The following is a 13,878-nucleotide window of genomic DNA, read 5'->3' as shown; positions in this document are numbered from 1 at the left end:
CCTATTCCTCCCCAATTACAGCAGCAAAAAAAATTACCATTAAGCTGCTTCTACAGGTACACTAGTGACTTCTCTAGTCCACTTACCATATTTTGTTTTGCAAGCGGTTATTTGCTTATAAAGAAAATATGCACTGCGGGCACTGCAGAATTCAACTGAGCTACTTCAGATACTCCCCCAGAGAACTCTTCATTATCCACAAGAACATAGTTGCAAATTCAGCCATATCATTCAGCAGTTTATTGCAGAACATTACTCGCAGCCAATGTGAACCCATTTCTATCTCAGTGCATTTCTCTCATTGACTTCTGCTGGTAAGAGAGGGGTAGCAGCTCTGTTTTCCAGTTCTCCCACTTTCCATCCTCCCATCAGTGCCCTGAAGAGCTCACAGAGGCTCAGTTTGGACACACTGCCACATTAAGCTGCCCAGCACACAAAGCCACAGCAGATCCTGTGCTCCAGCTGGCATTGTGTTTGCCATCTCATTCCCACATAGACAGCTGAACTTGTCTTGGAAGCAGCTCCTAAGGTGGTTTTTCACAGTGCAAAGTCTACGGTCTCACTTATGTTTTAGCTTGGAAAGCCAAACAATTCTTCATTCAGTGATGACCATTTTATGCTCAACTCTTAATGAAATGTTTTGCAAATTTTTTCTTTTTATAAAAGGTTAAGATCATACAGAGAAGCTGCTCTTCAAACTGGTTTAAATGCCTGCTGACTGCATTTCCATGTTATGTTTCCAGTGATGCTAACAACAGACAGTTTAAGCAGTCCGGGATTTTTACAATGCTCCCAGTTTGCCTGTAGATAACCAAGTGATTTTATGCTCAAGTTCTTAAGCAGAGCTATTCTGAATCTGGGAGAGAAGATGTATATTCCAAGTGCCCCAGTTCACCACTGTACCTTGGTCAGCTTGGTCTGAGATAGATGGAAGAGAGCCTCCAAAAGTTACACACTTTTCATTAGCGTCATTAAATGTTAAATGCTCAGGTTTCATCCTTAGAAAACACTGCAAAATAAACATAATGAAAATTATTTTCATCATACCATTCTGCCTAAGAAATAAAACAATATGTCAAGGTTCTTAAACCAACCCGAAAAACTAACTTCACATTTCCTGCAATAACATATAATTATTTTTTGCAGAAAGCAAGGGACCTAATACTAGCTTCAAGCACTTATTAAGTTCAACAGAATAGCTAAATATAAATTCATCCCACTGACTAACTCCTCATTCGTATTCAGTAGTTTTTATTGACTACATCAGAATCCTGTACTGTTTTAAGAATGAGAACTCACACATAAATTCTACAGTCAGGTAGTGCTTGCCAGGAACATGTATTGTGATGTGCTACCTTTAGGGAAAAACTACATGGGAACCCCAAGGTCTATTTTGCAATAATGTGAAGTACATTTGCAAACCTTGGCACAACGTAACGTGCAGATTTGATGCATATGTACAGAATAATGGTGGACCAAACAACAGGAATGAGTATCACTAAGATGTTAGATGAGTGCGTTAAAACATAGCTCTGAAACAGACTACACTATGGCTTCTGACCTGTTGGTTAATTCTTAAAGGCTGCTCACTAATTCTGTAGTGAGTTTAGCCCTTAAGGAAGCTTAGGAAACAGTGTCTGCCATCTTGCTGCCTGACTATGATTGCTCTGGAAGAGAATCAACATGCTTCTTCTACAGAAAGCTCATCCTATTCCTTTCTAATCCTTCATTCAAAGTTGAAGCCCAAGATTAGACAGTACAACTAATGTTCTTGGACTTAAACACGGGGTGATGGGAAAGCAAAGAAACCTGAAAATGAATGCTTTGAATTTAATAAACCATCAATCCTGAATAAGGGACAGAAGGGGAGGAGATTACTTTAATCACTACACACAGTTTTCAAAAGCCCCTTTCTAGTCTATTCCTCAACAAAGGGGCTACCTCCTCCTTTTTTTCGGAACGGCATTCCAGCTTCCTGGACTATGGAGAATAGGCAACGATGATCAGTCTGTAATATCATTGTACCTTTTCCCGGAACTGATGCCAGCCTTTAGGGCAGCCTCCTCTGACTGGGCGGTAACTGGGATCATGTTTCTCAAGCAAGGAGGCATTATTTTTTTCACAGATGAAGGGCAGTTTCACATTACAGTTAACTGGGTAGTCTGCAAAAATAGAAAGTTTAAAAAATAGTTATGATAATGCCTATCATAGCCAATTTGCTATCCATACTGTATGACATGGCAAAGACCAATCTGAAGGGAGATCCTTTTTGGTGCAACCACAGTGAGCTACTATGCATTAAAAATAGCAATAGAGCAAAAGGAAAGCATAAATCATTTATATCAGACAGTAGTAAAATATTCCTAAAGATCCAGAGTCTCGCTCTGACTTCCAGTATTAACACTTCATATAGGCAGACGCAACTTGAAAACAGAAAATGATTGAAACAGTATTTTGTGTATGAGGACTAACCTCATATTCTGGCAAAGAGGGTGTGCTAAATGTAAAAAAAAGCCAAAAGGAATCCTTTAACATCTACATGGAGAGCATCTGCCCTGCACTGCTATGACTCCTCAAGTCATAAATGGACTGACTTCCTAGTCAAGAGCAATTTTTGGCTAATAGAGATGAAAACAGTTCAGCAGCAAATAACTGAATAATGGTGGAAATGTGCTTTAAATGGAAATGGTAGAAGACACGAGGAGCTTCTTGTTCTCTGGAGGCTGTATGTTTTCCTCAACATAAAACAGTGTTGAAAAGAGGAAATAATAAGCTTCAAGTACCACCAGGTAGCTTTTTCATTACTTTGCATATCACTTACAATATGACTCCAATACTTATTGCAATTTGTGTCTCCAGATATGTAACATGGTTGCAAGTATAGAGTCATCCTCTCTAACTAAGTCTCAGACAAAGTCCAGAGCTCAGAACATGTGGCATCAACACAAAAAGGTAGCCACCCAAATCAGATTTCACCTAATTAATTTCTGTTGCAAAAAGAGTGACAATCTATAAAAAAAAATTGTCATTTGAATTCAGGTTTGCCTCTGGTCATTAAGAAATATTACCATGGCTGCTACCATGAGGAAGTAATTCAACAGTCAATCAGACTACCATGAAGAAGCCATTTGCTCCTAATTCAGCATCATTTTGCATTCAATAGAAGAGTTTGGGTAGACAAGTAATTACTTCTTTTTTTTCTTTTCAAATAAATACAACAACGGCAGAGGGGATGAAAAAATAAGAACAGCCTTACCTCTATACCAGTTCTTTCTGGAAACATACCAGCAATCTCTCAGTAATCTATCATGGAAGCGTGGAAATAACTGTAAACTAAATATTTCAGAGTTAATCTCCAATTCAGTGTAACCTTCACGGAGAAACTGATAGCAACAGTGGCAGTGCAAACAAAAATTTGGGCTATGAACTGTTTCTAGATGCCCTACACAAACTAGGCTAGGAATAAGTATGCGGTAGGTCCAGTAGTTATGTACCATGCCCAAATTAACTGTGTTGAGATGTGCAGAATGCATGGTTATTTATCACCACGCTGCAGTCACAGCACATTGTCAGGACAAGTGAAGGGAATAGGAAATTGCCCTGGTTTTCTTTTCACAATACTCTATTGCGATAGTATTTTGGGAAGTGCAGGACTTCCCTTGTAAGAAGCCAGTGAATTTTCTCTGCAGCCAAGAAGGGAATGATGCAAGATTTGCTGTGAGTCATCCCAACCCTACAAGGCCATACTAAAAGCCCTCCAAGACTTAGGCATTACCTAACTAGAAGAGTCTTGTCTAAACCCAATTTCCCATTCCCTGTTCTTGGGTATTCCTCAAACCCCAGTCAACAGACTAGGCTTTTGTTTTTTGTCACTTCTCCAAGTCTTAACAGAACATAGAAGCAGGCTTAAAATCCTAATACATTAGCTACTAACACTACACATTTCAAGGATTCACACAAGACTGATGCCCAAGCCAAACAGCCCAAAATCTAGAGGCTCTGATAAGACAAGAAACTGATTATTAATTCAGTTATAATAAAATTACTATGAATTAACTACTCTAGTTACCAATCCCTAAAAAGCACATCAAAAAAGCTTACAATAAAGCATCACATAATTATTCTACATACGGTGAATGATAGCTGTAGCCATAATCAATAAACTTCAGCCACCACTTCTGTTCACTGTTTGATAACTGTGGAAATAAACAACAAAATTCAGTATTTTACAACCCACAGAGAAGGAGCTCCTGACTCTACCAAAGATAGAGCAATGTGATAAAATTAGTCACAGAGGTACTGAAACTTGTAATGTTTTTCTCAGATGCCCTAGAAGAATGTACTTCATGCTATGAACACCACAAACCCCTTTCAATAAAGCCTATAAGACTATCATGCATTTCATGCATTTCTAATTAAATCCTCTCATCAGGTGAAAAATTACATGTTGTCCTGTGAATAAAATTAAGAACCAGCACAATTGTTAATTAAATATCTGCAGACAATGGGATGCTTACATGGTGGCCCTGCTATGACACTTTTTCACCATTCAGAGAGTTTTGGGGTTTTTTAATGTTGTTAAACCTACTTTTAAATTAAAAAATTCTTTTACCAGACTGCCATTAAAATAATTCTCTTTTATCTCATCTTTTCCTTTTAAGTACAATTGAAAACCATTAAGGCCAACAAGAAAAAGTAAGAAATTCAAGATTAAAATTCCCTTATACTGGAAAACTTGGGAAGAAAATTTCCCTATAATGGAAAGCAATTATGCAGATTACACCATCTTACCTTTTCTATTTGAGATAGTATTGTCCTGAGTTTCGGGTAAGACTCCACAGAGGCTAAATCACTATCATTTTTTTGACAGTAGGAAATAGCTTCCTGGTAGCTCAGATTTTTATCTGGCACAAACCACAGCTCTGCTCCATCAACAACAAGCGGGGGTCCATGAATTCCAATTTCATCTACACAGAAGAAATACCACATGAGTAAGAAATAAATTCTGAAAAACTTATCCTTTCTATTTCTGAAGTATTAAGAAATCTCAATTTGACACTGGGAAGAATCAATGCTCTGCATTTTACACTCTCTCAAAATCAAATTCTATCAGCCATAATCCTTCCTGGTATCAAACAGGTATTGCAGCAGCAATACAACAAAACTAGTAAAAGATATTAAGTATAAACAACCCTATACATATATTGGAAAAAAACAAAAGAAGTCCAATTACCTGGTATATACCACTCTGGTGTCTTTGGAGTGCTACCTGTCCAGAGGAAAAAAGAAGTCACTGGTTTCACCTTCTAACAAGATTGTGGCCACCAATAATAGAAGTGATGGCTAGTACTCATACTTCTCAGTATTCATGATGGAAAAAAAAGGAGAAGGAAATTATTTTAAAGTATTAAATGAGCTGATTTAAAATTAATGGGAGTACTGCATACCTCCATCTTAAACATCTGTGGTTTTGTTATCTCTCAAGCATCAAAAAAGTATCTCTACCAGTATCTCACCCTGACAAGAAAGTTTCATCCTGAGACACCTTTTAATGAACTGAAATGTAAAAGTCTACCGGATTACATTTCATAGTGCATGAAAAAACCTGGATCTGTGCAGATATGCCAAGTCACTCTTTTGTATTCCCACTCCTCTGTTTCACTACAATGAGGAGCTAATACACCAGTTTTACCAGAAGGCTAGTTCACCTAAGGCTGAAGCAAACTCACACCCAAGATACCTGGTGATTTTGTTACAAATATCACTAAGAAAGATTAAGTATAGTCCACAAATGCTGCAACTTGGTGGCTTGTATCGCCTCACAAAAGACCACTTGTCATTTCATGGGACTACAGAGAGTATGAGAGCAGTGATACTGCAACCCCCTCAGGGTCATTTTCTGATCTAAGTGTACATCTGTTTATATGTGACATGGGTGAGACATTTCACTTACTGTTCTTCTCAGCAGTTCAGAGAGGAAACAATAAAATATTGTTTGCAAAGTTTCTATTATAGGGCAATAATGACAACTAATTGAACTAAATTCTTTATATGAATAAATGGATTTAACTGCAGTTTACCTTTTGTTATCTGGCAGACCCATTCAAGTTTAGCATCACAATCAAAAGGCCTGAAGTAAAATTCCAGGTCTCTGCCTTCATGGAAATAAAATCTCCAGAATGATCTCCGTGAAAACTGTGAGGTCTATATACAAGTAGAAAGAGAGATCTGAGTTAGTACAGTGTAGGCCTCTGAAATGTAAAATTAAATGGTATTAAAAAGGTACTTTGGCAAAGCCAGTGTATTTTACTAATTTTATATTTAAACAATAATTTTATTGTTCTAAGTCACACAATTTATTTTGCAAACAAAAGGGCAGATTCAACTATAACTTCAACTGTAACTCTCCATGCTAGCTTATGCTATGAAGCAATTAGTTAAAGGGCTTAAGGTCTGTCTACATACAAAAGTCTTAGAAGTCTTTTCTAGCAATGATGTTTCTTAGGGTTATTATGGTGCACAGGATCTCATTGATGCTTATTATTAAATTATCTATTGCAACTTGTTCCCCTGAAATGACTTTCACTTCTGCTGAAAAGAAGAAACCATCCAAACTGGCATAGAAAAAAAAAATCTATCTTATTTGAGTTTATTTCTGACAATCAAGCTTAAAGAACTGACTTCACTCTTGCTGATCTTGATAGAAATAACATGTGTATTACTTGCAGGTAGAGGAGGGAAGTTAGTACTTTCACAGCATTCCCTTCAAACTGCTCTCCTTTGTTTAAAATTTTAGAAGCCCAGCACTGACCAGCTTCTCACTCTGGGGTGATGAATGCAAGAGAAATGAATGAGGGAAATGGCTGTGAACAGAAGCAAAGGGATGCAATAAGCCTTTCCCTCCACAAATCCTAAAAGCAGAGGTGGTTCTATTTAGGTTAAAAGATATGGTACTGGAATAATCAAGCAAGAAGTCAGATGATGCTTCAGAAAAATGACAGGCTATTTTAAAACTCATGCCATCAAGACTAAATTAAGTATTGAAGAGCTTAATCAGGAATCAAGCTGAGGTCTGACATTTGAAATTAGAAACCAACACAGCACATACAGTCTATTTCACAAGTAAACAAGGAAATACACAGAAACACATGCTCTATCCTGGGTACTGCACTCTGCTTCTTCAGGTTTCAAACTTTTTATTAATGTGAAGTTCAGAAAAGCTAATATAGATTTTAACTTACTGGTAGGGCTCTCTGCTTTTTTGTTTTAGAGTCCATGACACATCCCTAAGAATTATGTGTAATATACAAGAAATTCATAGTATGGCATTATGCAAAAGATAACAGCACTGTTACTAAAATATTTTGCAGTTAAAAAGGTTCAAAGGAAGTCTTATGAAAGGTTATCACTAGCACAGCACTTGGCACATAAAAAAATACTTGGTTAATGGAAAATGTGTAATAGGAGTAGATTGATAAAGGGAACACTAGCAGCTTTTTCACTATGTTAGGAAAATATCTAAACCAAAATTCAGTATACAACTGGAGAAAATATTTTTTCCTAGTACTTCTAAGTAAAAACAGACTTTATTAACAACCTTGAAACTCACCTTTAATGCAGCACAGTCTCTTGTATCATACTCATCTTCCAGAAAGTCGAGTGGCATAACAACACTGGTTACCTGCAGGGTGATGGACAGGCTGAAAGATCAGCACTTAATGCTTCGCTGTGGCAGCCCCAAGAGATAACCATTCAAACCTGGAGCCCCACTATGCTTATTAATATTAAAATATGTGCTGAATGGCAGTTTATCAGTTTTGAGTCTCCATGTCTGTTTTTGTGGGGGGGAAGAACTCACAATGTCAGGCAAATAAAACAATTACAATGAGGAAGATATTTTTGGAAAAGTCTGATATAACACGGAGATACACTGATAAACCCTCCCTTTTGTAGTGACACGAAGACACTATGTTCTGCCACCACCTCTTGGATGTTTACTACTGTATTTCTGAGAAATTATTTTAATATAAGGGAGACAGAAATCAGGTTAACCTTATTAAAGATATGCTTTTAATTGGAGATCTGCTTGGGTGGTAGCTCTTGGGTGCACAATCTTCTTCTGAATTATTAATCAGTTGGAAGACCTGACATACTTTAATTAAAATATTTATCAATTTACTTTCAATTCAGTCCTAGTTGAAACAAATCAGTACATGACATTTTGTGGTTAAAAGTTAACTTACAGGTTTGTTATCACTCCATTGCCAGGTTCCCAAAGAATCAGGACTCCTCTTATTCATTCCAATCCAGACCCATCTGTCATTGCTGTAAATAAACAAGATACAATCTTACCCCAAGAATACGGTTCAGCTTATTTAATAGAAAGACTGACCTATGTCATGGCATTACTTAAGATCAAACAGCAAAACCAAGGTTTTACTACTGCAAGTTGTAGTAGTTCAAAGAGAAAAACAGACATAAGGGCTAGGACCTCTTCTGTACCAAAGAAAACTAAATCAGGTAATTCCTTTGTGGGCTGCATTGCAACATCATCAGTTGTCACTTGATATAATGGTCTTTCTTCTATACTTCAGAATCACACACAGAGTGTTTATATAGTTTGGTTCCCTTTCTCTTGCCTACCTTGGGCTCTCTCTCCACCATCAGCTCAATTATACTCTTCCTCAAACCACACAAAAGCTTCTGCTCAAAGTACACAACTGGCATATTTCCCTTAACTTTGTCAGTGACATAAACACTAAACCTGGGCACCTATTTCAATTATGCAACTTTATAAATGAGACAGAGACATAAATCAGCATCTACCACCACTGACTTCAATGGCTGCATGAAAAAGTGGAAACAGAAATTTTAGTCCAGTCAGAACTGGATTTTTTCCTTGATTTTACTTCCTCATTTTTCAAAAGCAGGAGATAGTTAAATCTAAAATTTCAGCTATGTTTCAAGACACAAAACTTGCTGAAAAAAAACAAGTTTACAGTGTAAATACTCATATCTGTAGTAAGAACCCTTACCATACTCTTTCGCTTGCTAATCTAAAGGTGCTGTTACAAAATTAAATGTGCTAGTCCAACTACAAGGTTAGTTGTGTACTTCAAGTAAGTTCTCAAAGATCCGTTTTTGTGTGGGGTACAGAACTTTAGATAATTCACTCCAATTCACTACCCTGCCCAAGAAAGTCAATACACACTGTTCTGCCTGACCAGTACCAGCTGGAAGCAGCAGAAGGGAGACACATGGTAAGTCTTCTAAGAAATCACAATATGTAAAACCCTTCTGCAACAGCGATGTGGAAAAGGCACTCTCATCAAGGTGGTCTGACAGCAATAGTAAAGCATTGATGCCACAGCACAGGGCTCTTGTAAAACTGTATCAGAAGCGTATTTTATTCCATCATGTTGCATCAAATACTGAGAAAGAACACAGGACATTTGAAGAAATTAAGAGTTTAGGCTATTAAGAAGGATGAATGATTTTCCTGTCTAGTCTTCCCAAAGAAAGACAGGGAAAGGATATAATTATTCTTTATAATATTTTAGGAGACTACACCCACAAAAAGAAGAGCGATTTGAGCAAAAAGGATATCATGTCTGAAGGAACCACAACCCAGAAATAGATTTAATCTCAAAACTGGACAGAGATATCTGACCAGCAGAGGTCAGAGTTTGTAAAAGGCTCCCCAGAAGGCAGCGCTGACAAACAGTAATTAGAAGACAGAACTTGTAAAATTTATGAAAATTACTTTATTACCTGGAGGGATGGACTCACACTCAGGCTTACCCACACACGCAATGTTATGAAACCACAGGGCAATGTTCAGAAAGTCTTTGATAAGACTGTGCCACTAGCTTTCCACACATATCACCATAAAGATCCTGAACAGCCTGAAAATACTGATGGGGCAGCAACAACAAACAGCTTAGCCCAGGGTATGTGAGCTAATTACAAGAAATCCAAGAAAGGAAACAGTATTTCATTTGGTAAAATTCTTCTTAGGAAGAAAAGTATCAGCCATCAGATGTAATTTTTTTGTTCTTTGTTCTCAACTCCAGTAATTTTCTGACATTGGTGAGAGTGTGATCACTCTAGTGTGATTTTATCACACTGATCAGTCTTCAGTCTTTCAATGATACAACTAAGGAGCGTTTAAAGAGCCTAAATGCCCTGTATCACTGCAGAGGGAAAACTCTGAGCCAAACATTCACAGCTGTCAAGCACCTAAGCAGGTAATTTTTGGCTAATTGCCTTTAGGACTTCATTTTTCTGTGGCTGTTCTTCCAGTTAAGAAGCAGACATCCCCTCCTAATTGTCACCTACAGACTTAGTGCAGGTACGAGTATCTACTAAAAAGAAAATTTGAGACACTAATTTCAAAAGGATTTGCAGTAGTTACGTGAGGCTCTAAAGCAATTTTTCAAACTCTTTCCATTTGTATTTGGCTTTTATATAATAAATAAATTAAAAATAAAAAGTGTGCCAGGTCAAGAATTTCTCTAGCTTATCTTCCAATTTACAACTAGTAGCCTGGAAACAGAACAATGTTTTAAGCTTACTGGGCTCTTACACATTAATGTACTGCTTTTGCTTCTTTTGGAATTGTTCAGACATGATCATAAGTAATTTAGTAACTGTTACACTATACTTGACAGTACTTTTAAGCTTCAGTAAAGCGTTCTGATAGCCCTCTGACATTATACTGTCATCTTATCATAGGAAAGAACTCCACCAACTACTTAAGACAAAGATGAATTAAGACTGACTATTGTAATTAAGCCTGCAGCAAGGAATTTGTTTGTGCTTCAAGCATTTGTTTCTTCATTGCCAAGCACTGAAAATTCATCCTATGGACTGATACCAAAATGGATTTATCAGTGACAAGGTATTCTTTGAGCTACACTCCTGGAACTGGCTCTGAAAACCTAAAGTATCCTGAGTTTTAACCTAAAATATACATGCAATTTGTGCTTTACAGTGGATCCACACTGATTGACACTGAAAGACCCTAAATCTCTAGCAATCGCTGCAGAATACTGGAAATTTTTCTTTCACACAGAACTAAAAATTCATAAAAGTCAAAGTACTACAGGAGTGAATAAATACAGTGCAGATTGTGAAGGGACTATAAACCTGTGATTTTTCTAGTCATATTCTAACTGCCAAAATAGAAAAATTATTTTCTCTGCCCTTTATGTCAGCTCCAACACAAGATTAAGAGCCTAAGTGAAGTTTCTAGGGCTTGTAGTCAACCTAGCTCTTGACAAGAGGTAAGGCATACATCTGGGCCACCTCCTTAATGGTGCAATTTAAGCCACTATTTAATCTTAGGCAGTGCTGGCCTAAAACTCTGCATGAAGCCCATCTCACCACCCTGTTCTCCCTGTTGTTATAGGCTACTGCTCTAGCTAAATCACACCCTGCTAATTACCTGCTCTTGGGGGGAAGAAAAGAGAAGTTGAATTAATGCAATTACTACAGCTTGGTTCTCAGCTTTATTGCTGTTTTGGCCATTGTGTTAAGGTAATTTTTTTTCTTTCAAACTCAAGTGTTTGTGAGGCTTTTTAGATTCAGAACAATTACAGCAGCAGAGTTCTTCATACAAAAAGCAACTGATTTCTTTCCAGTCAGGTGTCCTTGCTGAGATGTTATTTCTAAGCAGTCCAAGCTATACTCTCCCTGTGCCCAGCACTGCTGCCAGCTATGAGCTGCAGAATGCTCACAAACACAGTCCTAAAAGAATGGAAGCAACTGAACTGGATCTGTTCTGCCTGTATCATGTCCCTTAAAGTCAAAAGAGGTTATCTCCTATTTCTCCGAGACAGGGGAAGGCTGGCAGGCAAATTTTATTTTCCTTTCCAATGGCAATAGCCTGACTTGGCCGGAGCAATTCTGGCTCTTATTTGACTCTAAGGTGGAATCTGAGTAAAGAACAGAATGGACTAGGCAAGCTGCCCTTTTCCTGGTGAACCAAAATGACTCTTGCTAACATTTAAAAACAAACAGTTCTCAATGAGTCACCAGAGAACTGTGCAAGGGGAAAAAACTCGAAACCAAGAGACTCAAGGTGTGGCTCCTTCCCCAGGCTGAAATGAATGCACTGAATGAATGCTTTAAGTCAGAGTTTGCACTGAGTAAATACAGGGAACACGAACAAACTGCATGCCAGCACACTCCAGCAGCTAATCACATCTAATATTACCTTAGCATGATTTCTCCCAGTTAGCTAAATTATTTGTTCTTGGTGAAATACTTCACATGGTTTCCTATCGCCTATCTCAAATGAGCTTGATTTTTAGATAAGCTACCCTTGACATTTGACCTCCAGAATATTTTATGTAATCAACACCTCTGAGTAGTTTCAAAGCATAACTATCTTCAACAATTCATTATGTTATCTAAACAAACAAACATTAATTAAAATACCTCAGGCAATATCAACTGTGTAGTATTTCAGCTCAGAATGTTTGGAAGTGCTGAAAATGGGGTTACCTCGATGAAAATACTGTGTTTTCAGTTATATTTGATATGAGTAGTTACTGCAACACTGACTGCAGAGTTGATTTATACTGGGCTCAATATATTACCTATCATTTTAAGTTCTGCTGGAATAATACGGAAATACTGTGCCTTTCCTTCTTTCAGACTAAGTTCAAGTTACCTGAACTATGGGAAATGCAGGAGCATTGTGTCAACTGACATCCTGGAAAGACAGAAGTCTCTACCTTCAAACTCCTAACAGAAAATATAATTAATACCTCAGGCAGTCTGCAAGCTGAAAAGCAGCTCCAAGTACTTGTAGGAAAATGTTACTTCTCTATTCACATTTCATAGTAGATTAGGTGCACTAAAACAAAATTCATAATTGCAAAACCTTCTAATAAGATCTACAGCTAGAAATAATTTGTGCACTGATTTTTATTTTGGGACTTTAGTCAGTTTAGCAAAGGAATCACAAGTGGCTTTTACACAAGCTAAACTATCTATATATAGAGCATACAAGTTTGGTTTTGTCTCATATTAACATAAACACTGAGTAATTTTCATGACTTGTGCACTACTAAAAAAAGTTCACTGGGTTCTCAAGAAATCACCTGTTCAGTCATCAGGTTTTAAAATTTAATCACAGCGTTGTATGCTGGCAGCTTCTGAAATAATCCTGATTTAGTTCGTTGAAAAAATTTAGATCACATAATTGGCAGCACTTGAGTTTAAGCAGGCAAAAGTTCTGAAAAAACAGACTGTCAATCAAAAAAACATATTACACAAGGATCTGACATCACACCAATGCCTAATAAAGCTTTGCAGTGACAATTCATTTGATTAAAAATAGAGGTTTAAACTCATAAATTATTTAGCATTTAATTTGTTGATACCAGAAAACTCATCACACCCATCTAATGCCCATATAGTATTATTGCAACTATGCCAAATGGGATCTGTGCCAACCAGATTGCTGGACGCTACATTATTCACATTTTCAAAAGTTAGCACCCAGTTCAGTCAGGAACCATTTCATGAATAAAAATGAGAAGTATTTGCAAAACTGAAATAATAACTCATCTCTAAAGAATGTACCAGTGAATAATAGGTACAGTTACCATCTAGCTGTGCCAAAATTCAACATAGAGAAGGAAAAACATATTATAACAACAGACTTAGATTTGCTTTGAGCATCTTCCATTACATAAATTTCTCTTCCTGTGCTGTCTCTAGCAATGTGAAATATTTGCCCAAAATGTACTCCCTTGACATCTTCCAGCAATGCAGTTCAAATGCCACATCTAGCTGCTCTGTGGGAAACACAGTGGTCACACAGTATCTCATACTTGCCATCTGGGGTCAGCAGCAGCACTTGTGATC

At 37.3% G+C, this 13,878-nt stretch overlaps 1 protein-coding gene across 1 annotated transcript in view; it reads right to left on the bottom strand.

Moving 5' to 3' along the window:
* Positions 1-13,878, bottom strand: part of LY75 (lymphocyte antigen 75) — a 44,887-nt gene that overhangs the window by 16,533 nt on the left and 14,476 nt on the right. The window contains exons 14-22 of the mRNA XM_085066670.1: positions 8,244-8,325; positions 7,610-7,681; positions 6,081-6,204; positions 5,234-5,269; positions 4,792-4,967; positions 4,132-4,196; positions 3,257-3,333; positions 2,026-2,162; positions 904-1,009 (exon numbers count right to left, since the gene is read on the bottom strand). Coding sequence (XP_084922796.1) covers positions 904-1,009; positions 2,026-2,162; positions 3,257-3,333; positions 4,132-4,196; positions 4,792-4,967; positions 5,234-5,269; positions 6,081-6,204; positions 7,610-7,681; positions 8,244-8,325 — 875 coding nt within the window. The remainder of the gene's footprint in view (positions 1-903; positions 1,010-2,025; positions 2,163-3,256; positions 3,334-4,131; positions 4,197-4,791; positions 4,968-5,233; positions 5,270-6,080; positions 6,205-7,609; positions 7,682-8,243; positions 8,326-13,878) is intronic.

Source organism: Lichenostomus cassidix, chromosome 7, assembly GCF_008360975.1.
Source record: "Lichenostomus cassidix isolate B80296 chromosome 7, HeHo_3.0, whole genome shotgun sequence".
Lineage (NCBI taxonomy): Eukaryota > Metazoa > Chordata > Aves > Passeriformes > Meliphagidae > Lichenostomus > Lichenostomus cassidix.
Note: the sequence above shows the minus strand (reverse complement) of the source record. Positions and strands in the feature narration are given on the sequence as shown.